At 42.1% G+C, this 26948-nt stretch overlaps 1 protein-coding gene across 1 annotated transcript in view; it reads left to right on the top strand.

Annotated features, from left to right (window-relative positions):
* The window catches only part of SLC18A2 (solute carrier family 18 member A2), a 42952-nt gene that overhangs the window by 11059 nt on the left and 4945 nt on the right, over positions 1 to 26948 (top strand). Inside the window, exons 5-15 of the mRNA XM_037805350.1 lie at positions 76 to 159; positions 452 to 544; positions 1197 to 1286; positions 1397 to 1440; positions 1513 to 1573; positions 4120 to 4215; positions 12373 to 12451; positions 12636 to 12687; positions 13329 to 13392; positions 14658 to 14777; positions 14913 to 15046. Of these exons, the coding sequence (XP_037661278.1) occupies positions 76 to 159; positions 452 to 544; positions 1197 to 1286; positions 1397 to 1440; positions 1513 to 1573; positions 4120 to 4215; positions 12373 to 12451; positions 12636 to 12687; positions 13329 to 13392; positions 14658 to 14777; positions 14913 to 15046 (917 nt within the window). The remainder of the gene's footprint in view (positions 1 to 75; positions 160 to 451; positions 545 to 1196; positions 1287 to 1396; positions 1441 to 1512; positions 1574 to 4119; positions 4216 to 12372; positions 12452 to 12635; positions 12688 to 13328; positions 13393 to 14657; positions 14778 to 14912; positions 15047 to 26948) is intronic.

The following is a 26948-nucleotide window of genomic DNA, read 5'->3' as shown; positions in this document are numbered from 1 at the left end:
GTGACCGTGAGCAAGGGGTTCGATGGCGGCTGCTGCGGGGTGGCCCTGACCTCTGCCCGGCCCCTGTCTCGCCAGTGTTCGCCTTCTCCAGCAGTTACGCGCTGCTGCTCCTCGCCAGGTCGCTGCAGGGCGTCGGCTCCTCCTGCTCGTCGGTAGCTGGTAGGTGCCAGTCAGGGACCTGGGTCCCTGGGCTGTCGGATGGCCACCAGCGTTGCCCTGGCTGGCTGGTCCCTTACAAAATGAGCTGAAATAATTTGGGGTGGGGGGTGGGGAGGCTCTGGGAGAAGGTACCCCCACCCCCTCTTCTTGGTTTCTGCTTGGTCTTATGTGTCAGCTAATCTGTCAGGTCTGGGAAGCACCCAAGTCGGGGCTGGAGGCAGGGAGGAGTCACAGATTAATCTTTTGGTGCTCCCCAGAGCTTGCTTACACTCTGCTTCTCTTTTCTGTCTAGGGATGGGCATGCTGGCCAGCGTGTACACAGATGACCAAGAGCGGGGCAACGCCATGGGGATTGCCCTGGGAGGCCTGGCCATGGGGGTCTTAGGTGGGTAAGATCTACCGTGCAGGTGAACTTGAGGAGGGGCTGTCTGGACAGGTACCTCCCTTTTTATTTCCCACTTTGATGGAGCCTCTGAAAAGTGGCAGGAAGCGTCCTGAGCTGGGAGAAAGGGCTCCCAGGCTAGCCCTGCCTCTGCTTCTCCCTTGCTGGGTGACTGCGGGCAAAGCCCACCCCTCCCTGGGCCCGGACATAAAATAAGAGTGTAGAGCAGGACAGCCTGCCAAGAGCCTTAGTCTCCAGCATTCCGTGAGTGCCTCAGTGTCTGCCTCCCCGGCTGCCCTGGCTGACCTCCCAGGCCAGCGGACAGGTACCTTCCCTGAGAGAAGACTTGGCCCCTTTTCCTTTGTCTTTTTTATACTCTGTCCTTCATTTTGGGACCTGCAGTCCCTCTTTGTGCTGGATCCTCTCTCACTCTCTGATCTTTACTTTTGGGGCTCCCTTTATAGACTCTTCCCCGTTTCTCAGGTGTAAAAGCCACTTGGAGGAATTTGCCAGGGCAACTTAGCACTAAGTGGGATGTAAGGTGACGGCCCCAAGTCTTCTCTGGAATGAAGCAGGGGTTGACGCTCAAGAAGCGAATGGATGGTTCTAGTGCTGATCCTGGAGCCTGGCACCGGCCCGTTTCTCTTCCTTGCAGTGGGTCCCCCCTTTGGGAGTGTGCTGTATGAATTTGTGGGGAAGACAGCTCCATTCCTGGTGCTGGCTGCCTTGGTGCTCCTAGATGGAGGTGAGCGTGTCCCCAGGGGCTCCTTGGCCGTGACCTCAGCATCTGCTACAGCGCATGCTCAGGGCCGCACCCACTTTCTGCAAGGGGGTTTTTCTCTTTTTTCCTTGTAGCTATTCAGCTCTTTGTGCTCCAGCCGTCACGGGTGCAGCCAGAGGTAAGCAGCTGGGAGCTGAGGGTGCTCTGGTGGCTGTGTTGACTCTTTTAACCCGTGTTTTCTGCTTGACAGAGTCAAAAAGGGACCCCGCTCACCACTCTGCTGAGGGACCCCTACATCCTCATTGCCTCAGGTGGGGCTCTGGAGTGGTCCTCTCCGTCATGGGTGTGCGTGTTGAAGGCTGCGTGCTGGGGGCAAGGGCCAGTTTTTATTTTGCTGCTGGAAACCTGGGGCTGTCGCATGACACTAAATGTTAATAATATAGCATAACATAAAAGGCAAAGAAGCTACAAGGCACAAGAAATGGTTTTCTTGCATCGTTGATTTCTGACACTCAGCCAAGATCCTTTTCTGTTTTCATTTGGGGGCAAACCAAAATGGCACCCATTGAGCTTTGCAGAGATGCTTGGAGTCACCGGGAGGCCCTGCCGAGGAGGTTTGTTTTGGGCCAGGCTTGCTGGCTGTGCTTGTGCCCAAGGCCATCAGTGTGTGGCCTTGAACTCTCCAGAAAGAGTCTGCTGTGGCCCCACCGCAGGCGTCTTTGGTGGGTGTTCTAATTTACCTTGACTTGGGTGAGTGGAGATGACAGCAGAGCCCCAGGGGCAAGAGGGCACCTCTCTTCCTGCAGAAAGACACATCCCCATGGAAAGGCAGAGGGCTGGCAGGAAAACGCCCCTTGGCTAAAGAAAGTCATGCCTTTGTGTTCTTGGCCTAGATGAGCTAAAAGGAAACCCTGGGGTTCTCTGGCTGTTGGGAAGCACCACGAGCTGCATTCGCTGAAGGGCCTGTCCCTCTCCTGCCAGGCCTGAGGCTGCCTGACGACCCCAGCCAGTGTTCCCTGGGCCTGGTTACTGCTGCCAGCAGCCCCTGGGGTCAGGCCCAGAGTCAGACCCAGTCCTGTTCCTCTCCAGTTAGGGTTAGAGTTGTCTAAGCAGGGGGCACGAACACTCATGGGGCTGGTGGGCCTGGGTGAACTGGGCTCCTGTCCTACCTCAGGACATTCAAATTTAGCCTTTTCTAAAACCCCAGGCAGGTTTTGTGTAACTCTTACACTGCTAGATTTGGTCAGGGAGGCACCTGATCCAAACTTTGTCCATTTTGCCTCGTGGCCAAAGAGTGGTCAACCCAGTGTGGCAATTGCTTCCTGCAGTGGGGCTTCTCTCTGTGCCCCCGACAAGATGCAGGAAGCATGTCAGAGCCAAGGTGCCCCCGGAGCTCTAGGGACTGGCTGTCCGAGGTGGGGATAAGGTGGGCCCAGAGACGTGGCTCTCAGCACCTTGGGGTGATCACCTGGTCAGGCTCTGCAGCCTGGGCCCCTCCTGCCTCTGTCTCACCCCTACTCATGGGAGGAAATCCAAAGACCCACCCAGCACTAAATGTCAGGCCATCGACAGTTCCAGGCAGCCTCGGCTCCGGGAGCTAGCTGGGGGAAAGGTGGAGCGGAGGTGGGGGGAGCGAGAGCAATCATTTCAACATCATTTCTGTGTTCTGCCTTTAAATGTCACAAAGAATGAAAGAAAACCTCTCTTCATTATGTGATCACGTTAATCATGCTTGCACAATGTTCCTTGAATCAAGATTCTAGGAAATTAGAGGCTCCATGGGGCACAGCACGGGAAGCACCCAGAATGATGGGGGGCAGGTCTGTGTGTCTTTTTCCAGATGGTTCTATATTTACAAAGGGTTCTGGTTAACAGAATGATGATGAAAGCATAGAAACCCTGTATGGATAGCTGCTTTATTAAAGAAAAAGTCCTTAAACACCATGACTGTGCTAATGCACAATGATCCTTCCTGGGTTTTCGGGCCTCCTTAGAAATATCCGTGTTCATTGTACAATAAAACAGAGATGTCAGAGCCTCAGGCTGCCCCAAGTCTGTCTGTGCGTGGTCTGAAAGTTGTGGGGCTGCTAGGTGGTCCCAGCCAAAGTACTTCATTAGTAAATTGGGACTCCCTTTCTTCATTAATATGCTGGGAAAGTTAATCGATCTCTAAGCCTCCTTCAATTCCAAGCTTTACAATTCTAGGATGCTAGTTGTTTAAAATAACAGTGATAATGATTACTTATAATTTTTTAAAATTCAGTTTTATTGAGATATATTCACTTACACAATCATCCATGGTATGCAATCAACTATTCACAGTACCATCATATAGCTGTGCATTCATCAACCCAATCTATTTTTGAACATTTTCCTTATACCAGAAAAAGTAAAAATAAAAATAAAAAATAAAATAAAAAAGAACACCCAAATCATCCCCCTCCCACCCTATTTTTCATTTAGCTTTTGTCCCCATTTTTCTACTCATCCATCCATACATGGGATAAAGGGAGTGCGATCCACAAGGCTTTCACAATCACACTGTCACCCCCTGTGAGCTACATTGTTACACAGTCATCTTCAAGAGTCAAGGCAACTGGGTTGCAGTTTGATAGTTTCAGATATTTACTTCTAGCTATTCCAATTCCATAAAACCTAAAAAGGGTTATCTCTATAGTGTGTAAAAGTGCCCCCTTACTTGTAATTTAAATCTTTTTTTTTACAAAAGTAGGATAAGTTCTGGGTATCTGAGCTGACCCTGCCGGCCGTGGGCACATGGGGTTTAACTGTGTTTGGAAGTGATGGGAGCATCTGGGACCCAAAGCTGATGCACACTCGCCCTCTCCCTCCCTCGAAGGGTCCATCTGCTTTGCAAACATGGGGATCGCCATGCTGGAGCCTGCCCTGCCCATCTGGATGATGGAGACCATGTGTTCCCACAAGTGGCAGCTGGGTAAGCACTGAGCTGGTCTCTTCCGATTCTGGAACTTGGGTCCCCAGGGAGGGTCCCATCAGCATAGCCCCGTGGAGCTGCCTTACCAGGAAGCTAAAGCGATTGCTTCTTGCTTGTGTTTGACCTTTAATGGGGTCAGTGTGTGGGACAGCACTGAGCTTGGGGACCTGTTTTGGCTCATCCCGGATGGGTACAGCATTAAGACAGAGGCAGCTCATCTGGGCAGAAATGAGAAAGGTAAAAAACATTCCAGGTTTCCCCGTGTTTCTGAACTATATTCGTTATATTAAATATGCTTGGATGGCAATACAATTTAAGTGAAAGAGACTAACCAAAAACTTAGCTTTAAAGACCAGGCATTTTAAAATGTATTTTTTAGTTAGAAAAGTAGTACATGCTTATTATTAAAAAAATTAAAGTACACAAATTGAGGAAGTAAAATTAAAAAATTCCATGTTCATCTTTTTCTCTCCCCTAGCCCACTTTCCTGTGATATTTATTATTAACTGTTTTGAAAGTCTTTTTCCAGATGGTTCTGCACTTACCGCCATATATATGGAATGCTTAATAACCCAACCCAAGGGGAATCTTGCCTTTCGTATCCCTGGGTGCTCTTGTTTTTCCTTTGTGCAATATTATCGCCATGTTTCCACTTCAAAATATGTAGATTTACCTTTCAAAATAAATTTACTTTTATCGAAGTTACACATGTACATAATTTTGAAAGTCAATCATCATTATAAAGATTATAATGAAAAAAACAAACAGCAGTCTCTGCCTCATGTCTCCCCATCTCCAAATAGCCTCCTCAGATTTAACTACTTTCAACTCTTTTCACTGTTTCTTCTGCTGAAATTTCCTCTATGTCTTTAATAGGCATGCACTCCTAATTTTTGATTTTCCAATATTTGACATTGTCCATGGACTTCTTAATATAGTAGATGAGGGTTTCCCACCATTATTGCTCCACCAGAAAAAAAAAAAAATCATTCAACCAACCAACCCACAGGTTTTCTCACCTTCTGCCCTCCTAAAATAATTGTGTCACAGTTTTTGGCTAGATTGGCATTTGGTGTTGATAATATTGTGACTATGTAAATACCGTTGACAACTGAGCTACATAGGGCACAGTGTTTAATTTATTTTCTTTTTAAAAATTTTTGGTTTTCCTGGAGTTAATGATTGCTTTGTCTTTTCATTGTCTTGGTTTCCCATGTGGCATTTATGAATATATCCCCCAGCCTCTCTGGGAGAGATGGAAAGTCCTCTAAATGTGGTCAAGCATATCACTGAACCTAATCTTTCTGGTTTGTTGCTTGTTTATGGACGTCTGTCTTAGATCGCCGTGTTCTCCTGCTCCAGCCTAGACTTGTTGCTCTCCAGGTTGTTCTGGGACTCTCCTCTGCCATCATGTGGGCATCTTTTTTCCCTCTCTTCTGTTTCCTGTATCCCTCTCTCCTGTGCTTCTCTTTCTTGGTTTCTCCCACATTATGATGGAACACATCCCCCAGCAGCTTCCTGAAAGAGGATACCCTGCAGGTAAAATTCTCCGAGATCCTGCATATCTGCAGACATCTTTATTCTCATCTGGACACTTGGTTGACTTAGTCTGTTTGGGAATATAATTCTTGGTTGGAAATGATTTTCCTTCAGAATTCTGAGGCCACTGCTCCGCTGTCTTCTAGAATCCAAGGTAGCTGTTGCGAAGGCCATTGCTGAGTTTCTGTAGGAGCCCGCAAGACCTTCTCTTCCTCTTTTGTGTGAGGAGCATCATGATGGTGCTCTGCAGTGGATCTGTTTTCCTCCACTATGCTGGGCACTTGCTTGATCAGCCCTTCCACTTGGGAAATCCCTTCTTTGAGTTCTGAGAAACCTTTTTGTCTTGTTTCTTTAATTAATTCCACACCCCCCACCCCTTCTCTTTTACTGGTACTCTGGTTAGTTGAATGGTGTACCTCTATATTTCCTTTTTCCCACTGATTTTTTTTTTATTTTAATCATCTAAACTGTCTATTGAATTTTAAACATTGATGCTATCATATCTTAAATTTGATGAGCCCTTTCATATTTACTGAGTGTTTTGTTTTGTTTTGAAATCACTGCCTCTGCCATTTAGTAGGAAGATATTCATTTAATCCCTGTTTTAGCCTCTCATGTCACCCTGATGTCCGTGCTGCCTGGGGTCCCCGGGTACAGGGCATAGCCTTTCACCCCCTTTCCTGTTATAGCCCCACCTTCACCATGATCCACTGGCACCTGGACCTTTCAGCTCCCAAACTTTGTGGGTTATGAGGCATAAAGAGTCTTGCTTCTTGTTGGCCTCTCTGCCTGCGGGCAGGAAGGTTCCAGAATTCTCTGCTGTGTCCTAATGCTCTCCTTCTGCTTTTCACCTGATTGCTTTGCTCCCATTCTCTCTACTCTTGGGCAGGTGCTAACACAAGTATTATCAGTCTTTCAGACTTTTCCAAGAGAGTGTAAGAAAGGGATCTCATTTTGATTTATTTTCACAAATTCCTTATGAGCAAAATTGAGATTCTTTTCATTTATTTAATAGCCATATGAATTTCCTTTACTGTGAATTTATTGCTAATGTACTCTGTCCATTTTTTTTGAAATTTCAAGTATTCTTTATATGTTAACATATTAATCCTTTGTCAGATGTTTTGCAAATATTGCCCCCTCTTTGTTGCAAGTCTTTTGACTTTATTGGTGGTATTTTTTTTTTTTTTTACCACTCAGAACATTTAAAATGCCATTAGTCAGATTTAGCAGTCTTCCCCTTTATATTTCGATTTCAAGACATGTACTAGGGATCTAGTATTATTCTTTTCTATATGGCCAGCCAGTTGTCCTGAAGCCATTTTTCAAGTAGCCCATCTCTGTGCAATTTTGAAATGCCTCTTCCACTGTGCATTAAATTGCCAGATGTTCTTGGGTCTGTTTCTGGATTCTGTTTTCTTTCCATTGATCCACTTGACACTTCTGTGTCAATATCCTCCTATTTAATTACCACAGCTTTAGAACATTGTTTAATATCTGGAAGTACTAATCCTGTACACATACCTTTTTCTCCTTTTAAGAAATTTTCTTTTCAGAGTTCTTTCAACTTATTATTCCTAACTCTTGAAAATTATTACAGGTTGGGACCCTCAGTTCTGAGTTAAGCCGACATTTTCAGTGTCCCCAGCCTCCCTCAATTTCCCCCAGGCAGCCGGCCGTCTGCTGTGGTGTCTTGCCAGACACTGCCCCCATCATGGTTTAGACTTTTTCCTTTTTCCTGCCTCACTACAGTTGGCCTGGCCTGAGGACCTCTCCTTTTGAGTGCGGCATTGAAAGGCTGTGTTCTTGCATAGAATTCTTTCATCCACTAATCCTCCATTAAAACAAGCCCCGAACGGTTGCAGTGGGGGTGGGGGAAGAGGAAGGGGATTCTTGGGGTGATGAAATGTTCTGGAATTAGATAGGTGAATATACCAACCACTACTGAACTGTATGCTTTGAAAGGGTGAATTTTATTGTATATGAATTATACTCTAAAACAAAAACTAGCCCCAAACAGCAGCAGGAGTCATTCAGTGAAGGAGGAGGGATTCTTGGAGCTAAGCTAAGGACAGTTTATTAGCCAGAAAATTTAGCTCTGAACATCCCGACAGTCAAGACAAAAGAGGAAACTAGGGGCTTTCCAAGCTTTCAAAGGACATATACTGCCTTGTACAGAGGACCTTTTTGAAACACCAGATTAGCAAATAGCGGTTTTGCCAAAGATGAGGACACGTTCTTTGTGTCCTGTTGCTGTTACCCGTGCTGACATTTGCAGAGGCCGTTCTTCCGGCATCCCTTTCCCTCTGTCCTTATATTTTGGGTCTCCAGGTGTTTTCAGGGGGTCCCTGGGTCCAGGTGGAGCACGGCCCGGCCGGGGTCAACTTGAAGTCACTTTTCCTGCTTGTGTTCTGCACCATCCCCCCGCCCCTTGGGCTGAGATGCTTTTTGATGTTTTTGATGTCTCCACTTAAACGACTTATTATCCTAATTGAATGTGCCCTGGCCTTTCCAGGGTACTTGAGCTGTTTTGCTCTCTTCCTTTCCAGACAAAGCCTTGCGGCTCTCTTGATAAGGTCTTAAAAGTCAATCAGAAAACCCTGGGTCATCCGCTGTGAGAGAGCAGACCACAGGCTGCCTTAGATGTCAGGAAATGACCTTGTGGGCCTTATCCCCTGAGCCAGATCGTCTTCCACCAGCGAGGTTATGGCTTCCATTTGCCCCAGGCATCGAATGTCCATACCTGATCTCTGTGTCATCTACAGTGTGAGGGGAAACAGCCACCATACCTGGGTCTCTGCAGCCTCTGCTGTCCAGGAGTTGGGAGTGAGCTCTCTGCAGTCCACTGTGATCAGGGAAGCCTTTCTGCCTTTACGCCTCCCTGGTCATTTCTTGAGAAAGACCCTAATATTTGAAGTCAAAGCAAAATAATCTTATTTACTGCCTGGTGGTATGGGACTGTTCTTGTTGACACTGTGTTTTTTACCATAATTTTTAGGGGAGGTAAAGACAGCAGGCCATCCATATCTAAGAGGGTCTTGCGAGCCCTCCCCCCAGCTCCTCATGCTGCCACTTTGAGGGGAGGCCCTGGGTGTGGGTTGGTGGAGAGAGAATCATTTTGTGGTGCTTTACTTTGAGGCGTAGGGACTCAGAGTTCAGGGTGAGGCCTGGCAACCCCAGAAGGGAAACTGAGGCCCTAGGGAACAGGCTCCAGTCTAGGAGCAAGCCAGACTCTTTTCTTCAGGCCCTTCCTGCCCATTTGTCTTTGATGAGACGTGGTGTTGCAGTGTGGGATGGAGGAAAGGACACTGGCTGCTCCCACCAACCAGTGTGACCTTGGGGCATATCCTGTGCTGGCCTGGCTGGGTACTGAACGGCGAGATGGATTGCCAAGCTTCTGTGGTCCAGGGATGTGAGGGCTTCAGCCTCCTAAGCCTTCCTTGGAGTAGGGCAGCTTGGGACCATTTCCCTATTCTGGTTCCAGGCAGAGCCCTTGGGGATGCTCAGGGCTGGGTTACCTAGTGCTCAGAAGAAGCCCAAGACTCATGAATGTCCAGCATCAGTTCCCCTTGGGCTCTGTGATGGCTGGAGCCTCTCCCAGGCAAAGCTGGAGTCAAAGCCAGGCTTTACCTGCAAGCTCTGAAGGTGGGTGGAAGAACTCCCCATGGGTGGGCTTTCTAGTGCGAGCACAGGGAGGTGTGGAGGCCATGGGCATTCCCGTAGGAGAACCCTGGCCCAGCAGAAGGCAGGGCTCACAGGTGTGGCCCTCGGTAGTCCCAGCTGATGCTTTTTTCATTGAGTTGGGAAAAAGGCATAGAGGGAATTCTTGTTGAATTTGCATGTGATACAAATTTGAGAGGGATAAAGTTGGCCAATGGGTCACAGATGCAAAAAGATCGTCATAGGTGGAAATGAAGGCCAAAAGGAACATGATAAATTCCTTTGGTGAGAATGTAAGGTCCTGCCCTAGGGTTAAAAAACAAAACAAAACAAAACCCACAAAGGATAGGTAGGGGAAGCCTTGGTTAAAGTTACATGGTGGGCCAGGGGGTAGCTGGGGCTGCTGGAGTGCCAGCCTGGGTGGAGGCGAGCAGCTGGGGGCCCAGAAACATGGAGTGAGCCTTGTGGGATCTTCTGTCCTTTCATTCTTCAGATGCTAGTGATCACTTCTCGTGCACCAGCAGTGGGGTTGGGGATTGGGTCAGATCTGGGCTCCATGTTTCCAGGCAGACATATAACTTGAGCTTGTACAGAGGGGAGATGGGGAAGAATCCAAAGCCCTGCGTGGTTTCACCTGGAGAGCAAAGCCATGGATGGGATGACATCTTGCTCTTCTCATGCTGGTGGCTGGGCTGGGGGAGGAGGTCAGAATCATCTTCTGTCTGGCATCAGAATGCAAACCAGGACCGGTGGGCAGAAGTGACAGGCAAGGTTTAGGATTTGGCTTTAGAAAGCCTGCCCTGTAGTTGGAGCTGTTGGTGAAAGGGCTGTCTGGGAGAGTAGTGGGTCTGTGAGCAAAGCTAGGTGGCCGCCTCTTGGGGCTGCTGGAGGAGGCACCTTCTGAGGTTTCTGAGTTCTGAGAGGTTGTGGTTCAGTGAGTCATGTGACGCATTGGAGGCCCTGGCAAGGTTGAGGATGCTGAAACAGTGTTGGGTATCAAGAGTTTAGAGCCAGGCCTGAAGCCTGAGGTCCAAAGAGCTTGTGGCTCTGTGCATAATTCTCCAGGGCAGTAGTTAGCCGGACAGAATGGTAGCTGCCCTCTTGGGTGGGGCCTGGGTCCTTTGGCTCACCCCAGATCCGCCTCCCTCCCCCATTTCTGTTTGTCTCTCTGACACTTGAGGCCAAATGCCAGTGGCTCCTTAGTGTAGTACCTATTCTCTTATTTTTCCTGTACTTAGCTTGTTTCCTTCATGTATGCCTGCCTGGCACCTGTGCTTGGTTTAGATGCTCATCCTGAGACAAAGGTTATTACAATTTCTTAAGGTCTCCAGATTAATGCTGTGCTCTAAAGTGCTGGCAAAACTTCCTACATACCTTTCAAAGCCAGCTTTTAAATATCTTCTGCTCTGGGGAGCTTTGCCAGCTGCAGACTCTGGGTTTCCGTAGCACCGTGTGGGTTCCTTCATTAGGTCCCTAACACTAGCCATGCCATAGGTGACCGTCATCTGATTCCTTCCTTTGAAGGTGCTCATGCCGTCACAAGAACCACGTGTGGTCATTGTCCCTGCTGCAGCCCCAGCACTGTGCTGGGTACATGGCTATCAGTAAATGTTTTTTGACCCAAATGACAACGAATAATTATTTGGCCGCCATATATGGCTACATGTGATGGAAGAGATTTCCTGGAGCATGAATTGGATGGCTCTTTCAATTATTAGTTCCCAGAATCACCAAGTCTAGAGTGATTTGGTTTTGGATTTAACTCACTCCTTTTGTGCTGGAAGGCTCAACCTTTCCTGAGCTTTGATGGTTTCCATCAGGTGCAATGAAAGACTAGTGGGACCGTAAAGAGACACTCACTGCCCCTCTGCTGATTTTTAATTGAAGGATGTCATTTATCTAACTTTGATGCATTGCAGTTAGAGGATTGAGAACAAAATAACTTTACCTTTCATAGGCAAGGCTCAGACTCAAATCTAGTGTATCTGATTTCAAAAAATTACCAGAAGTATTAAGAGTTTGAAAGGCACTGTCTTGTAAAGAGATTGTCCTGTTGTCCTAATAATGGACGTGAAAAAGATAGAGCTGATGTGACCAAATCCACTGGCAGCCAAGCTTGGTGTGACCTGACGAGGCCTTGTTTGATGCAGAGGGCATGCCCAAGGCACCTGCACCCACCACCAGCAGGAAGTCAGCTCAGCTCAGGCTTGTCAGAACCTCGGTGACCGCTGTCTTTCTAGGGAAAGCATTAAGGCTTCCATGTGAAAATGTCAGTCAGATATGACCTGGTCACGAAAAATGACCATGTTGATATTTATTTTTTGATATGGAAAGATGTTCATAACGCTAACAATGCCTATAAAGCAAGAGGTAGAACAGCAGGAATAGTATAGTTGCCACCCCCCCTGCTTTTTTTAAAAAAAACAATACAAAATCCTACGCACAGTCATTTACTGATATATGTATAAACTTATAGGGGGAAATGATAACTGGTGATGATTGAGTGATGGGATTTGGGATAATTTAATTTTTTATTTTTCTTTTGTTAATATTTTCTTTTTTTTTTTCATTGACTGTGTATTATTTCTGTAATACAAAATGAGGGAAATACTGCACATACACAGATGCTCCATGTAGGTGGAAGTTGCTGAGTTCAGTCTGGAGCTGTCTATTTCAGCCCACATGTAAAGCCCGAGACCAGACAGAGATGGAGGTGAGATGAAGCAGTTGATAGAGAAATGACTTTCATTTCTGGAGTATCTCAGCGGCTTTGTGCAGCTGGATTAGCCGCGTGGGGTCCAGACTGAATCCGTCAGCTGCCGGATATTAGATGCTTGGGTGCAGGCTCCAGGCTTCATTTCATCTGCTCTAATCAACACTGTGATGTTGACAATTATTAGTTTTTCTAACATTTGGCTGATATTGGTACTGATAAGTGTCCATTTCATAAATTTACAGGCATTGCTTTCTTGCCAGCCAGTATCTCTTATCTCATTGGAACCAATATTTTTGGGATACTCGCCCACAAAATGGGGAGGTAAGATTAAATGGAAACAACACTCACTCTGCTATATTTATAATAAAAATTTAGTTCTGTAAGAAAAAAAAATCCTGAGTGTTTCGACCTTTGCTATTACAAGTAATTGTTTTGATTTTCGTTGGAAATTTGGACTGGGAAGAAATTGAACATCATTTATTGATAGTGCTTTTTCTGTTAATAGGTGGCTGTGTGCTCTTCTGGGAATGATAATTGTTGGAATCAGCATTTTATGTGTGAGTAAAAGATGACATTTGACAAGTAGAAACAATCTATGAATAGAACAGTTGCCTTGGGCAAGAATCACCAAGCAACATTTTACAGTTGTTAAAATTTTGTCAGTATTTAGTCTTTTTTTTTTTTACATTTTTCAGTTTCTTCTAATTATTTTTATCATCTTAAAAATCTCTGAACAAAACTCTTCAAGGGATATGTTTTCATTTTATATCAGTTGTAAGTTATTTAAGTGTTTTCTTACATAGTTTAACTTTTTTTCATCTGAAATATTACAATGTCTTAATTACTTTAGGGTAACTAGTCTGAAACAACAGTAAGATGCTTTTCTAGAATAAAGCCGTGGCCAAGAGATACCCCAAATGAAGTCTTCTTGTTCTTGTCAAAAACTGGGTGTGGCCTGGGCTGCTTGTTCATGTACAGTAGTTGACTAGTTTTTTTTGATTGTTGTAAGAGCCTTTCAGCTTTGACTTTTCAAAATTTGGAGGGTTCACTTCTCTCCCAACCCCATTTTTCCCTTCCTCTTCCTCTTCCCTACAGCAGGGAACAGGCACACCAGGCTGAGAGAAAATATATTTTTTAGACTCTCCAAGATGATTTAGGAGTGAACTTATTTTAGCATAGTATTTATTTCTTCTTACAGATCCCTTTTGCAAAAAACATTTATGGACTGATAGCTCCCAACTTTGGAGTTGGTTTTGCAATTGGTAAGTCACATGAGCCTTGTGCCTAAATTTAAAACCTTGTTTTACCAGGAAAAATTTCCTCTTACCCTGGCTAATTATAGTTACTCATTTGAAAATTTCCAGAAGTTTGAAAGGAGGCTGTGCAAAGCTTAGTGCAAATACACCCTGTAGACCATCCACATAAGGACACCTACCTGCTTCCACGTGTTAGTCATTTATTTCCTGAATATCAGTTCTTTTGAAAAGCCTGATATTTACAGAAGCAAACTGAGATTCCACTGCCGAGCCTGGGCAAACAGAGAACTCTTACTCAGAGTACATTTTTGTGTGCTCGTATCTGTGAGCAGACTTTCTCATATGAGGCTGGGGGCCAGTGACTTCACATATATTTTTTATAGGGTTTGGTACAGAAAATGCAGACAGGTGTGTGAATGACTGGCTGTGCTGCAGGAGCTATCACAAGCAAGGAGATGAGTCTTTGTAATGTGGGCAATAATAACTAATGCGTTAGGAAGAATCGTGTTAATATTTTGGATAAATAGCATACTTTCATTTCTCATGTATAATATACAGCTGTATCATGATAAAAGTAAATGTTAAATCTATCACAGGATAAAGGCAGGGATTTTAACCTTTGAGGAATGCAGTAGAAAGAACGGATGGAGCCTTTTCTGATCCCCCAGACCAGGCTAGGTTCCTAAGTGTGCGTGTGTGTGTGTGTGTGTGTGTGTGTGTGTGTGTGTATCTCCTCACTGTACCTTCATAGCATTGATCACAGTTGTAATTAGTTTGCAACTCTCTGCTTAATGTTTAATGCTTAGGTTATTTCTCTTTGTCCTTGTATCCTCAGTACCTAACACATATTAAATGATAAGCAAATACTAGTTGAATGAAAGAAATTTTTCTCATCTACATGCATCCGATAATACGGGGGTGAGGAAACTGACATTGAGTACTCCGCACACGTACTGCTTGTAGACACTGTCTCATGTTAGCTGATCATTATGATCCCCATTTTATAGATGATGAAACTGAAGTTCAGAGAGGTTACACATGACCATGTTCACTCAGCCATGGATTTGAACCAAAAACTCTCTCTTTATGCTCTTTCCATATGCTACCAGTTCGTATTTTGTTGCTATAAGGAGTTTGGCCTCAAGATTTGCAGGTGACAATGACAAAAGGGAAACAGCTGGCTGGACAGTGAATTTAGGACACCGCCCCCTGACATTCAGCCCTTTTTAAGTATCAGTTTTCTGTAGACTGTCTTCCCTGGCTGTCCACAGGAATGGTGGATTCATCAATGATGCCCATCATGGGCTACCTGGTAGACCTGCGGCACGTGTCCGTCTATGGAAGTGTATACGCTATTGCAGATGTTGCATTTTGTATGGGATATGCTATAGGTAAGGAAATCGACTTTTCTGAAGAAACTTTATCTCAATATATGCCAGATAATACCTACTAAAATTATTTAAATCTTTGTATCTTTCCGTAAGGCATTTGGAGGGGGCTTTATTTAATTCTCTGTTTTCTGAAAGGTCCTTCTGCTGGTGGGGCCATTGCAAAGGCAATTGGATTTCCATGGCTCATGACAATTATTGGAATAATTGATATTCTTTTTGCACCTCTCTGCTTTTTTCTTCGAAGTCCACCTGCCAAGGAAGAAAAAATGGTAAGAAAATTTCAGTATGTAATGAAGCATTTCGTCTTGATTACCTTAGCATAGTCTCCTAGCTGCCATATGATTTAATCCTAAAATGTTCCTGCTCTTTTGGACAAAAGCCTCCAAACATAAATAAGAATTCCTTTATAGTTTGTAGCACATAGGGCAGTTACTTTTTTAAAAAACTATATTGGCATTATGTTTATACATTTGAAGAATGAAATTATTTTTGTACATAGATTAACAGTCATAGCTTTTTTTAAAATGCATTTTTTATTGCGAAATGTAACATACATAACAGTGATAGGTTTCAAAGTATAATTTAATTTAGAGAGCAAATTTCAAAGAATGTCATGGGTCACAGTTCCACAACTTCAGCTATTTTTGTTATTGTAAAATATAGCATATATATGGAAAAATGTTAACTTTTGATGTACAGATCAACAAGTAGTTATTTAGATAATTTCAAAAATTGTTATGGGTTACAGTTCCACAGTTTCAGTTCTCTCCTTATTATGAAATATAGGGTATATACAGAAAGGTAAAGACTTCCAAAGGACAATTCAATGAGTAGCTATAGAGGAAATTTAAAAGATTGTTACAGGTTACAGTTTCACTATGTCATTTACCTCCTTCCAGCTATTCCAAAACCCTAGCATCCTATATATATATAAATACCAAGTTTCAGTATTCATAGACCTTCGTTAAATCTTATCTTGTTGCCACCTCTTCCTCTCACTCAATCTCTTTCTCCATCTTCAGGGGTGTCTAGATAGTGAGCACCCTAACTTCTTCATATTGAAAGGGGGTGTTGACAGTATGGTGAAGGGGCTGCATCTGATTGTTGTTCTTAAAGAGGGTGGTGCCTCTGGGTTTTAGGACTTGTCTGGCATAGGAACACTCTGGTGGATTTAAGTTTCTGAGAGATAAAAACTTAGTGAGTGAGTCTTTTATAGAATTTCAGGTAGGGACCTAGGTATTGGGGACTACTTTTGGTAAGGGCATGGCATACTGTGACCATTTAGGATGTCTAGCTGTAGCTTGCATAAGAGAAACCTCCAGGATAGACTCTTGACTCTGTTTGGGATCTCCCAGCCACTGTAACCTCAGCTTCTTATCATTCTTTTTCCCCTTTTTGGTCAAGTAGGTATTTTCAATCCCTCGCTTCCAGGGCCGGTCTCATTCCTGGGAGTCATGTCCCATTTTGTCAGGGAGATTCATTCCCCTGGGAGTCACATCCCTCGTGGTAGGGAGGTTAATGAATTTATTTGCCAAGTTGGGCTTAGAGTGATAAAGGCCACATCTGAGCAACAAAAGAGGTTCCCTGGAGGTACTTCTTAGACATAAGTATAGGAAGGCTCATCCTCCCATTTACAGCCCTGAGTTTCACAAGAGCAAGCCTCAGGTCAAGGGTCTGATTTATTTAGTGGGTTCCTAATTTCACTTAATATGTATTCTATCCCAAGATAAATGGTCAGTTTCTTACATTATCTTCACTTAGTTGTACAATCATCATCACTCTCAACTTTAAACAATTATCATAACATAAAACATCCCAGAGCTCTTATCAGGTGCTAATCATTCATCTCTGGTATTAGTGTAATGTTGGTAAGATATCCCTATTAAATATAGTCTATAATATGTAATGGGTAGTTTTTCCATATACCACTCTGTTATTAACTCTGCACCAGTGTCATACCTTATAAGTCTATCATGCCAGCACTTATTTAGGTTTGTGGTGCTACTTTGTGGGTTACATGCCTTTAAACAACCATTTACGAACATGTTCACCTTCAATGCATCACTGATACTTATAATCCCATTAATGAACTATAGTTATACCTGACTATTCTCATACCATTAAGTTCACCCTCATTTTCATATCTGTACATTTTAGATTATCATTCCCTCTTCACTAGCTTCTGTCTATCTCTAGGTCCCCCATAGTCCACATTATAAGATATTTGTTTTTCATTTTTCAGGGAGCTCACATTAGTGGTAACATACAATATCTCTCCTTTTGTGACTGACTTATTTCACTCAGCATTATGTCTTCAAGGTTCATCCATGTTCTCATATGTTTCAGGACCTTGTTTCACCACATTTTGTTTATCCACTTACCTGTTGAAGGACATTTGGATTGTTTCTGTCTCTCGCCAATTGTGAACAATAGCGCTATGAACATCAGTGTGTAAATATGTTTGTGTCACTGCTTTCAGATCTTGGTGTATACTGAGAAGTGAAATTGCTGGATCATGGGTAACTTGATATATAGTTTTCTGAGGAACTGCCAAACCGTCTTCCACAGTGGCTGTACCATTATAAAGTCCGAACAGCAATGAATAAGAGTTCCAGTTTCTCCACATCCTCTCCAGCATTTGTTGTTTCCTGTTTGTTTAATGGCACCCATTCTAATTGGTGTGAGATGATATCTCATTGTGTTCTTGATTTGCATCTCTCTAATAGCTAGTGAAAATGAACATTTTTTTCATGTGCCTCTTAGCCATTTGTATTTCCTCTTTGGAGAAATGTCTTTTCATATCTTTTGCCCATTTTATATTTGGGCTATTTGTATTATTGTCATTGAGTTGTAGGATTTCTTTATATATGAAAGATATCAGTTTCTTATCAGATATATGGTTTCCCAATATTTTCTCCTGTTGCGTTGGCTGCCTGTTTACCTTTTTGACAAATTCCTTTGAGGTATAGAAGCTTTTGATTTTGAGGAATTCCCATTTATCTGCTTTTTCATTCATTGCTTGTGCTTTGGGTGTAAGGTTTCCTAATACTAGGTCTTGAAGATATTTCCCTACATTATCTTCTAGGAGTTTTATGGTACTATCTCTTATATTGAGGTATTTGATCCACTTTGAGTTAATTTTTGTATAGGATGTGAGGTAGGGGTCCTCTTTCATTCTTTTGGATATGGATATCCAGTTCTCCCAGCCCCATTTGTTGAAGAGACTGTTCTGTCCCAGTTCAGTGGCTTGGGGGCCTTATCAAAAATCAGTTAACTGTAGATCTGGGGGTCTGTTTCTGAATTCTCAGTTCAATTCCATTTATCAGTATGTCTATCTTTGTGCCAATACCATGCTGTTTTGACTACTGTGGCTTTATAGTAGGCTTCAAAGTTAGGAAGTGTAAGTCCTTTGAGTTTGTTTTTCTTGTTTAGAATGTTTTTAGCAAATTGAGGCCCCTTTCCCTTCAAAATAAATTTGATAACTATCTTTTCCACATTTGCAAAGTAGGTTGTTGGAATTTTGATTGGAATTGCATTGAATCTGTAGATTAGTTTGGGTAGGATTGATATCTTAATGATGTTTAGCCTTCCTACCCATGAACACGGAATATCTTTCTATCTCTTCAGGTCCCCTTTTATTTCTTTTAGTAAAGTTATGTAATTTTCTGTGTAGAGATCTTTTCCATCCTTGGTTAAGTTTATTCCTAGATAGTTTATTTTTTTAGTTGCTATTGTGAATGAAATCTTTTATCTTGAGTGTCTCTTCAGTTAGGTCATTTCTAGTGTATAGGAGCATTACTGACTTGGGTGCATTAATCTTGTATCCCGCCACTTTGCTGAATTTGTTTATTAGCTCAGGTAGCTGTGTTATTGATTTCTCAGGATTTTCTAAATATAAGGTCATATCATCTGAAAATAATGACAGTTTTACTTCTTCCTTTCCAATTTGGATGTCTTTTATTTCTTTGTCTTGCCAGATTTTTCTGGCTAGAACTTCTAGCACAATGTTGAATAACAGTGGTGACAGCGGGCATCCTTGTTTCATTCCTGATCTTAGAGGGAAGGCTTTCAGGCTCTCATCGTTGAGTACTATGCTGGCTGTGAGTTTTTCATATATACTCATTATCATTTTGAGGAAGTTTCCTCAATTCCTGCCCTTTAAAGTGTTTTTATCATAAAAAGGATGCTGGATTTTGTCAAATCTTTTTTAGCATCTATTGAGATGATCATTTGCTTTTTCCCTTTTGATTTGTTAATGTGTTGTGTTACATTGATTGATTTTCTTATATTGACCCACCCTTGCATGTCTAGGATGAACCCCACTTGGTCATGGTGTATGATTTTTTAATGTGTCTTTGGATTTGATTTGCAAGTATTTTGTTGAGAAGTTCTGCATCTATATTCATTAGGGAGATTGGCCTGAAGTTTTCCTTTCTTGTAGCATCTTTATCTGGTTTTGGTATTAGAGTGACATTGGCTTCATAAAACGAGTTAGGGTAGTATTCCATTTTCTTCAATTTTTTGAAAGAGTTTGAGTAGGAATGGTGTCAGTTCTTTTTGGAAAAGAATTTTTGGAAAATTCCCCTGTGAAGCCTTCTGGCCCTGGGCTTTTATTTGTTGGAAGCTTTTTGATGACTGATTGGATCTCTTTATTTGTGATTGGTTTATTGAGGTCTTCTGTTTCTTGTCTGGTCAGTCTAGGTTCTTGTATTTCCAGGAAATTATCCATTTCCTCTAAATTGTCTAGTTTGTTGGTGTAGTTGTTCATTGTATTCTCTTATGATTTTTTAAATTTCTTTGGGGTCTGCAGTAATGTACTCATTTATTATTTTGTTTATTTGGGTCTCTTTTTGAGTGTCAGTCTAACTAAGAGTTTGTCAATTTTGTTGGTCTTCTCAAAGAACAAAATTTTGGTTTTATTTATTCTCTCTATTGTTTTGTTCTCCATATCATTTGTTTCTGCTTTAATCCTTGTTATTTCTTTTATTCTACTTGCTTTAGGCTTAGTATGCTGATAATTCTCTAGCATATTCAGTTGTTCCATTAGTTCTTTGCTTTTAACTTTCTTCCTTTTTAATGTATGCATTTAGAGCTATAAATATACCTGTCAACACTGCCTTTGCTGCATCCCATGAGTTTTGACATGTTGTGTTCTTGTTTTCATTTATCTCTAGAAATTTAGCAATTTCTCTTGCAGTTTCTTCTTTGATCCACTGATTGTTTAGAGTGTGTATTGTTTAACCTCCAGATATTTGTGAAAGTTCTAGATCTTTGATGGTTATTGACTTCTAGTTGCATTCAATTGTGGTCAGAGAATGTGCTTTGAATCATTTCAATCTTTTTAGATTTATTGAGGCTTGTTTTATGCCTCCACGTATGATCTATCCTGGAAAATGTTCTGTAAGCATTATGGCAGAATGTATATCCTGGTAATTCTGGATGCAGTGCTCTGTATATGTCTGTTAAGTCTAATTCTTTCATCACATTGTTTAGGTTCTCAGTTTCCTTATCTGTTCTCTGTCTGTTGTTCTATCTATAGGAGAGAGTGGTGTATTGAAATCTCCCATGATTATTGTGGAAATGTCTATTGTTTGCTTCAGTTTTGCCAATGTTTGTCTCATGTACTTTGGAATACCTTGATTGGATGCATAAACATTTATGATTGTTATTTCTCTTGATGAATTGTCCTTAGTATATAGTGTCCTTCTTTGTCTCTTATGACATCCTTGCATTTAAAGTCCATTTTGTCTGAAATTAGTATTGCTACCCCTGCTTTCTTTTGGCTGTAGCTTGTGTGGAATATTTTTTTCCATCCTTTCACTTGTCTCTTTGTGTTGCTGGGTCTAAGATGAGACTTGTAAGTAGCTTATTGATGGTTCATATTTTTAAATCCATTCTGCCAATCTATATCTTTTAATTGGGGAGTTTAATCTGTTCATACTCAGTGTTATTACTGTGAAGGCAGTTCTTGAATCCACCATCTTATCCTTTGGTTTTTAGTTGTCAGATCTATTTTTTCCCTCTCTCTCTTTATTTCCTTTAAGTTACCTTTACTAATACTCTTCAGTTCTGTGTCCTTCTCCAGGCCTTTCTCTCCTGTCTTTTTTTTTCTCAGCCAGTAGAGTGCCCTGTATTATTTCTTGTAGGGCAGGTCTCTTGTTAACAAATTCTCTCAGCATTTGTTTGCGAAAATTTTAAGCTCTCCCTAAATTTTGAAGGAGAGCTTGGCTGGATAAAGAATTCTTGGCTGGCAATTTTTCTCTTTCAGAATTTTAAATATGTCATAGCTCTGCCTTGTCGCCCCCATGGTGCTGCTGAGTAGTCAGTACTTAGTCTTGTGTTGTTTCCCTTGTATGTGGTGAATTGCTTCTCTCTTGCTTTCAGGATTTTCTCCTCTTCAGCATTTGACAGTGTGATCAGAATGTTTCAGAGTGAATTTATATTGATTTATTCTATTTGGAGGTCATTGGGAATCTTTGATTTGAAAATTTAAGTCATTTAGAAGGGTTGGGAAGTTTTCCCCAACAGTGTGCTGCTGCTGTTCTGGAGTGCTTTTTGTCCTTTATGTAGTGTTTTTCATGGAGGAGAATTTTGCTCTCTCTCTTCTAATCCACCATCTTCATGGAAGTCTCTCTAACAGTCATAGCTTTTTGTCAACCAAATATAAACATGAACTAATGTAATTTTCTAAGTTCTTGAAAAGCTTGAGCATAATTTTTCTGCCCCCTGTGCGTGCTGCCAGTATTAGCCACTTTTGGTGCTGTTTGTTTTTCTCCTAACCCTTATAGCATTCAGTTGTAGTTAGTATCTTACTCCTTATGGTATTTATAAGACTATGGAGATGGTTTTAATATAGGTAACATTCCTTTATGGAAAACCATCTATATATACACCACTTTGGGCACACATGTGACCATGCAGAACCTTTTAATTCATATTTTTGTAACCAGAATAGTAGATATAGGCAAGCTATGGTATGTAGGATAAAATGTCCCACTTTTGAACAAGTTCAAATTTATTGATTCTAAATATGAACTTTGAAATGCATCAGTCAGTCATTTGAACCTTTCCAAGATGTTTAACTTAGCACAGAGAAACTAAGTGTTTCTGATAATCATTCATACTTGATGGTGGTGGTGCTTGCATTTGAAATATCCAATGGTGATATCAAATTTTCCAGCTGAAAGAGTGCCTGGGATTGAGAGTGAATAAGAGAGACGAACAAGGCGAGAGGAGATGTTGTTTTGGGTGTATATCAGAAGTTCCCTCTGAAGGTTGAACTGAAAGGGCTTAATGTTTTTGGATTTCCTGAACTGCCCTTTTATGTTCTTCCCCGAAGAGTGGATTTTAAGACAGAGACAGACCCTAAAGTTAGGTTATGTGCAGCCTAGATTTACTAGGGCACTTTTTTGCATTCATTAATTCTTTCAACATATTTTAAAAATATATCCAGCAGTGGGCACTGGCCTTGTGCCCTTTATTATATTGGATTTAACTAGATAATTTTGAAATACTCGTGATCCATTTGCCTCAAAGGAAAGGAATGGAAGGTGATGTAGAAATATTGTGAAGCCACCCCCCCCACCTTGTCTCCTCACATCCAGATCCACCCACATTACTTAGATGCATCCAGCTCTTAACAGCTGTAGCACTTTATCATACATCTCTTAAGGGACTTACCTGTTTTCCTTCCTACGTTATGGTTGTTTAAGGTCCCGACCCATCTTTGTTTGGCTGACTCCAGCATGGTATCATGCCCAAACGGGTCAGACAGTTCTCAGTGCAGCAACCAAAAAACTGTCATTCTGTTGCCACCATCTCAATTAGATTAAAGCTGAATGACGGTTACTCCCAACCCTTTTTATTCCTTAACTTTTTATTTTGAAATACTTGCAAACTTACAGGACAGTTATAAAAATAATACAAACCCCATAGAGAACTCCAACACAATCTTTATCCTCCCACCCTACCCCAGACAGCCATTTATCTACCAATTTTAACATTTTGCCACATTTGCTGTTTCCTTCCTTCCTCCCTTCCTTCCTCTTTTTTCCCTCCCTCCCTTCCTCTCTTCCTTTCATCCATGTATGTATCTATCTATATGTCTGCCTATCTGTTTATCAATCCATTTTATGAACACTTGAGTGTAGGCTGTTTACATTATGCTCCCTGAACACTTAATGTGCCACACATATTTCCTAAGAACAAGGATATTCGCTTATGTAACCACCTAAAATGCAGTTATCAAGTTCAAGAAATTTAACATTGACTTAAAGCTTACAGTCTGTTTTCCAATGTTTTCATATGTCCCCATAATGTCCCTTTGAACCTTTTTTACTCCCTTGCTAGATTCCATCAAGGATCATGTATTGCATTTAATTGTCATTGTCTCTTTAGTTGCTCTTTCTTTCTTCCTTTTTAAATGTGGGAACATATATGCAACATAAACTTTTCTGTCTCAGTCCCTCCCAAGCATATCATTCAGTGGGATTAATCATATTCACAATAATATGGTACCCTCACCACCATCCATTAATAAAATGTTCCCGTTTCCCCAGATAGAAACCCTACACCCATTATCATTAATTTCCCATTCTCCTGGTCCCGAACCCCTGGCAAACGATACTCAATTTCTGTCTCTGTGAGCTTGCATATATATTCTCCGGTATTTTATTTGTAGTTACCATGAAGCTTAGATTTAATATTTTAAATCTATTACAATCTTGTTTGCTTAGATACCAACTTAACTTCCATAGTATATACAAATTATGTTCCTATCCCCTTCCATCCCCCCGCCTTTATGTAGTTCTTGTCATAAATTCCATGTTTATACATTATGAGTTCTAAAACCACTGATTTATCACTACATTTTATGTGTTTGCCTTTGGAATCCTGTAAGAAGTGGAAAGTAGAGTTACAAACCAATGCAGTAGGACTGGCATTATATTTACCCATGTCGTTATCCTCACTGGAGATCTTTATTTCTTCATGTGGCTTTGTTCTATTGTCTACTGTCCTTTCCTTTCAACCTGCAGAGCTCTCTTTAGTATCCCCTGTAGAGTGAGTCTAGTGGTGATGAACTCCATCAGCTTTTGTTTATCTGGAAACATCTTAATCTCTCCCTTGTTTCTGGAAAACAGTTTTGCTGGATTCAGAATTCTTGGTTGGCAGTCTTTGCTTTCAGTACTTTACATATGTCATTCCACTGCCTTCTTGCCTCCATGGTTTCCGATGAGAAATCAGCACTTAATCTTAATTGAGGCTCTCTTGTATATGGCATGTTGCTTCTTCTCTTGTGGCTTTCAGAATTCTCTCTTTATCTTTGGCATTCAACGGTTTGATTATAACATGGCACGGCATACATCTTTTTGGGTTTATCTGGTTTGGAGTTTGTTGAATGTCTTAGATGTGAATATTCATGTCTTTTGTTAAATTTGGGAAATTTTGAGCCATTATTTCTTTGAATATTCTCTCTGCCCTTTTCTTCCCTCTCCTTCTGGGACTCCCACAATACTTATTTCAGTATGCTTGATGGTGTCTCACAGGTTCCTCATTTTTTCTTCTTTCTGCTTCTCAGAGTGGGTGAGTTCAATTGTCTTATCTTCAAGTTCATGGATTCTTTCTTCTGGCAGCTCCAAACTGCTGTTGAACCCCTCTAGAGATGTTTTAAGTTTTGTTATTGTGCTCTTCAGCTCTATTTGGTTCCTTTTCACAATTTTCATTGATATTCTCTTTGTATTAATTAATCTATCATTTTTGTAATTTCCTTTAGTTCTTTGTCCATGTTTTCGTTTAGCTCTTTGACATACTTAAGACCATTTTTTTAAAGTCTTTGTCTGTTATATCCTGGGTCTGGTCCTCCTCATCTATGGTTTCTAATGCTTTAATCTTTTTACCCTTTGCCTGGGCCATCACTTCGTTTTTCTTTATGTTTTTTGACCTTTTGTTGAAACCTGGACATATTGATATTTTAATGTTATCACTGGAATTTAGGTCTGAGGTGTCTGTTCTTTGAGACTGTGTCTAGCTAGTGTTATGACAGAGATTTTCTTGATTGCCAGGAGCTAACGAAAAAATAAAAGGAAGATGGAAAAGAAGAAAACACTTTTCCCTGACCTGTGCAAGTGCTCTCCTTCAGGGCTTATCTATAGCTCCAGGCCAAAGTGTAGGGGCCTCCCTGGTCCTTTCTGCCCATGCAGTTTGTCTCAAGCATGTGTGAGTGACCCTAGGAACTCCCCAGTTTACCCAGTCCCAATTGTCCCCTTTTCCCTAGGAAATAGTTTTCTCACGATTCCAGGCATTGCACTGTATGTCCTAGAAAATCCCTTGCCCAGGCAGCCTGACTCAACTGCTCTTCCACAGTGTTCTATAGCGAAGCTCAGTGAGCTGCCTTCTACATGCAGGGCAAGTTACGGGATGCAAGTGCCTCAGGCCACCACCGGACAGATTGGGCCAGCATACGTGCCCCCAGTATGGGCCTGAGGGTTACTCCTTCCAGAACTGGGGCCAGGGATCTGCCAATGGGAGTATGAGTCAGTGAGGGGTGGGGAAGGGGCTAGCCAGGATGTCAGGAGAGCCTATTGCTTTTAGTAGTCTTTTTCTTTCTCACACTGCAGTCCTTTAACTGTTTTCCTAGAGTTTTGAAAAAGATGTTTCTGCCAATTCTTGCTGGTTGTTCAAAGCTTTTGTAGGGAGATGGAGCCTTGAAGCTTCTCACTCTGCCATCTAGAATGGGGCAGGGCCACTCCCAACCCTTTCTGACTAAAAAGTAACCTACGAATGCTTCTCCCACCCAGGATACTGTTCAAGACTCTTGGGAGATAGTGTAGGGATAGCATGGTCCCTGGAGCCAAACTAGCTCTATCACTTAGGAGCTGAATGATTCTTAGTTTCCTCCTCTGTCAGATGGGGGAAATGACAGCATCTATCTCATAGGGTAGTTGTGAGGATTAAGAGAAAGACTCCCAATAGAGGGCTTAGCCCCCTGTCTGGCACACAAGTCAGTGCCCAATCAGTGTGTTCCTATTTCCAATATCAGTGTTGCCTTCATCTGGTTCTGACTTACCCTTTCAGCCCAGTAATACAATAGTTTCCTTCTTCTCTTCTTTCCATGAGGTGAAAGCTTCCTTTGGCTAGACAGATGCTGAATGGGCCCAGGCACTGACTTCAGCTACTGTCGGGCTGTCTGCTTGTCTGCAGCAGCATGATGGCTTATCTGAAGTACTAGAGGAAATGAAGTCAGATCAGAGGATAAGTAGGGGGTATACTTGCCCAGCTGGCTGCCACTCTGGGTTCCACAAAAGGACTGGCAGAAGGCAGGCTTCTGTACCCTTTTCTTTTCACATTTAAACCAATGCCTTCATTCATTAAAAAAACAAAACAAAACAAAAAAAAAAAAACTAGGAGAAAGGAAGTGGAAGAGATAATCCTGAAAGACAAAGCAGCAAGAATGACAGGTTTTCAAAAAGCCAGTTGCACAATAAAATGTCAAAATCCTGAATAAGTGCTTAGCAAGATGAATCATTAAAAACTTGAGAAACTATACATCTTATGGCCCATAATTGAAGTCATCAAGGCAGATGCTTTCGACTGGCATGATGGTAACATTTGAATGTGGCGGCCAACGGCAGCTGCCTATGCATTGTGCAAGCAGAGCAGGAAGAAACGGGGCAGAGACTGATGGCACCTAATGACAAGGGGGAGTGAGGGCTGGGCAGCCGGGCCATGGAGGAGAAAGAATTGATCACTGAGCACTTAAGACAATCCAATACAGACAAGTGCTGGTGTGGAGGATTAGCAGTTCCTAAATGCACGGGTGTGTGAAAGCCAGAAGGAGGATACATCCCTTAGCAAATAATCCTTTCATTAGGTAGCATTCTGATAATGAGACTACTCTATATTGAAAGGTGTAATCCTATATTCTGGGTTCACAAGTTAGAGGATGATGAACTTGGTGTGAGCAATTGAGCTTTTCTTCCATTTGCTTTACTGGAGGTGTGGTTGTTTTTAATAGTGTTGACTTATCAATACAGATGGGGAGAAAAAGTGTTTGTTACTCAAGTCCTTCTGCAGGTATAAAAAATAACCACACTGTAATTTGAGGAAAAACTGTTAATTGTAAGACAGTTACATGGCAGACTTTAACTCTCAGAATATCCAGTTGAGAATAGC

This window comes from Choloepus didactylus, chromosome 15, assembly GCF_015220235.1.
Source record: "Choloepus didactylus isolate mChoDid1 chromosome 15, mChoDid1.pri, whole genome shotgun sequence".
Classification (NCBI taxonomy): domain Eukaryota; kingdom Metazoa; phylum Chordata; class Mammalia; order Pilosa; family Megalonychidae; genus Choloepus; species Choloepus didactylus.
This window is presented reverse-complemented; position numbering and strand designations above follow the sequence as displayed.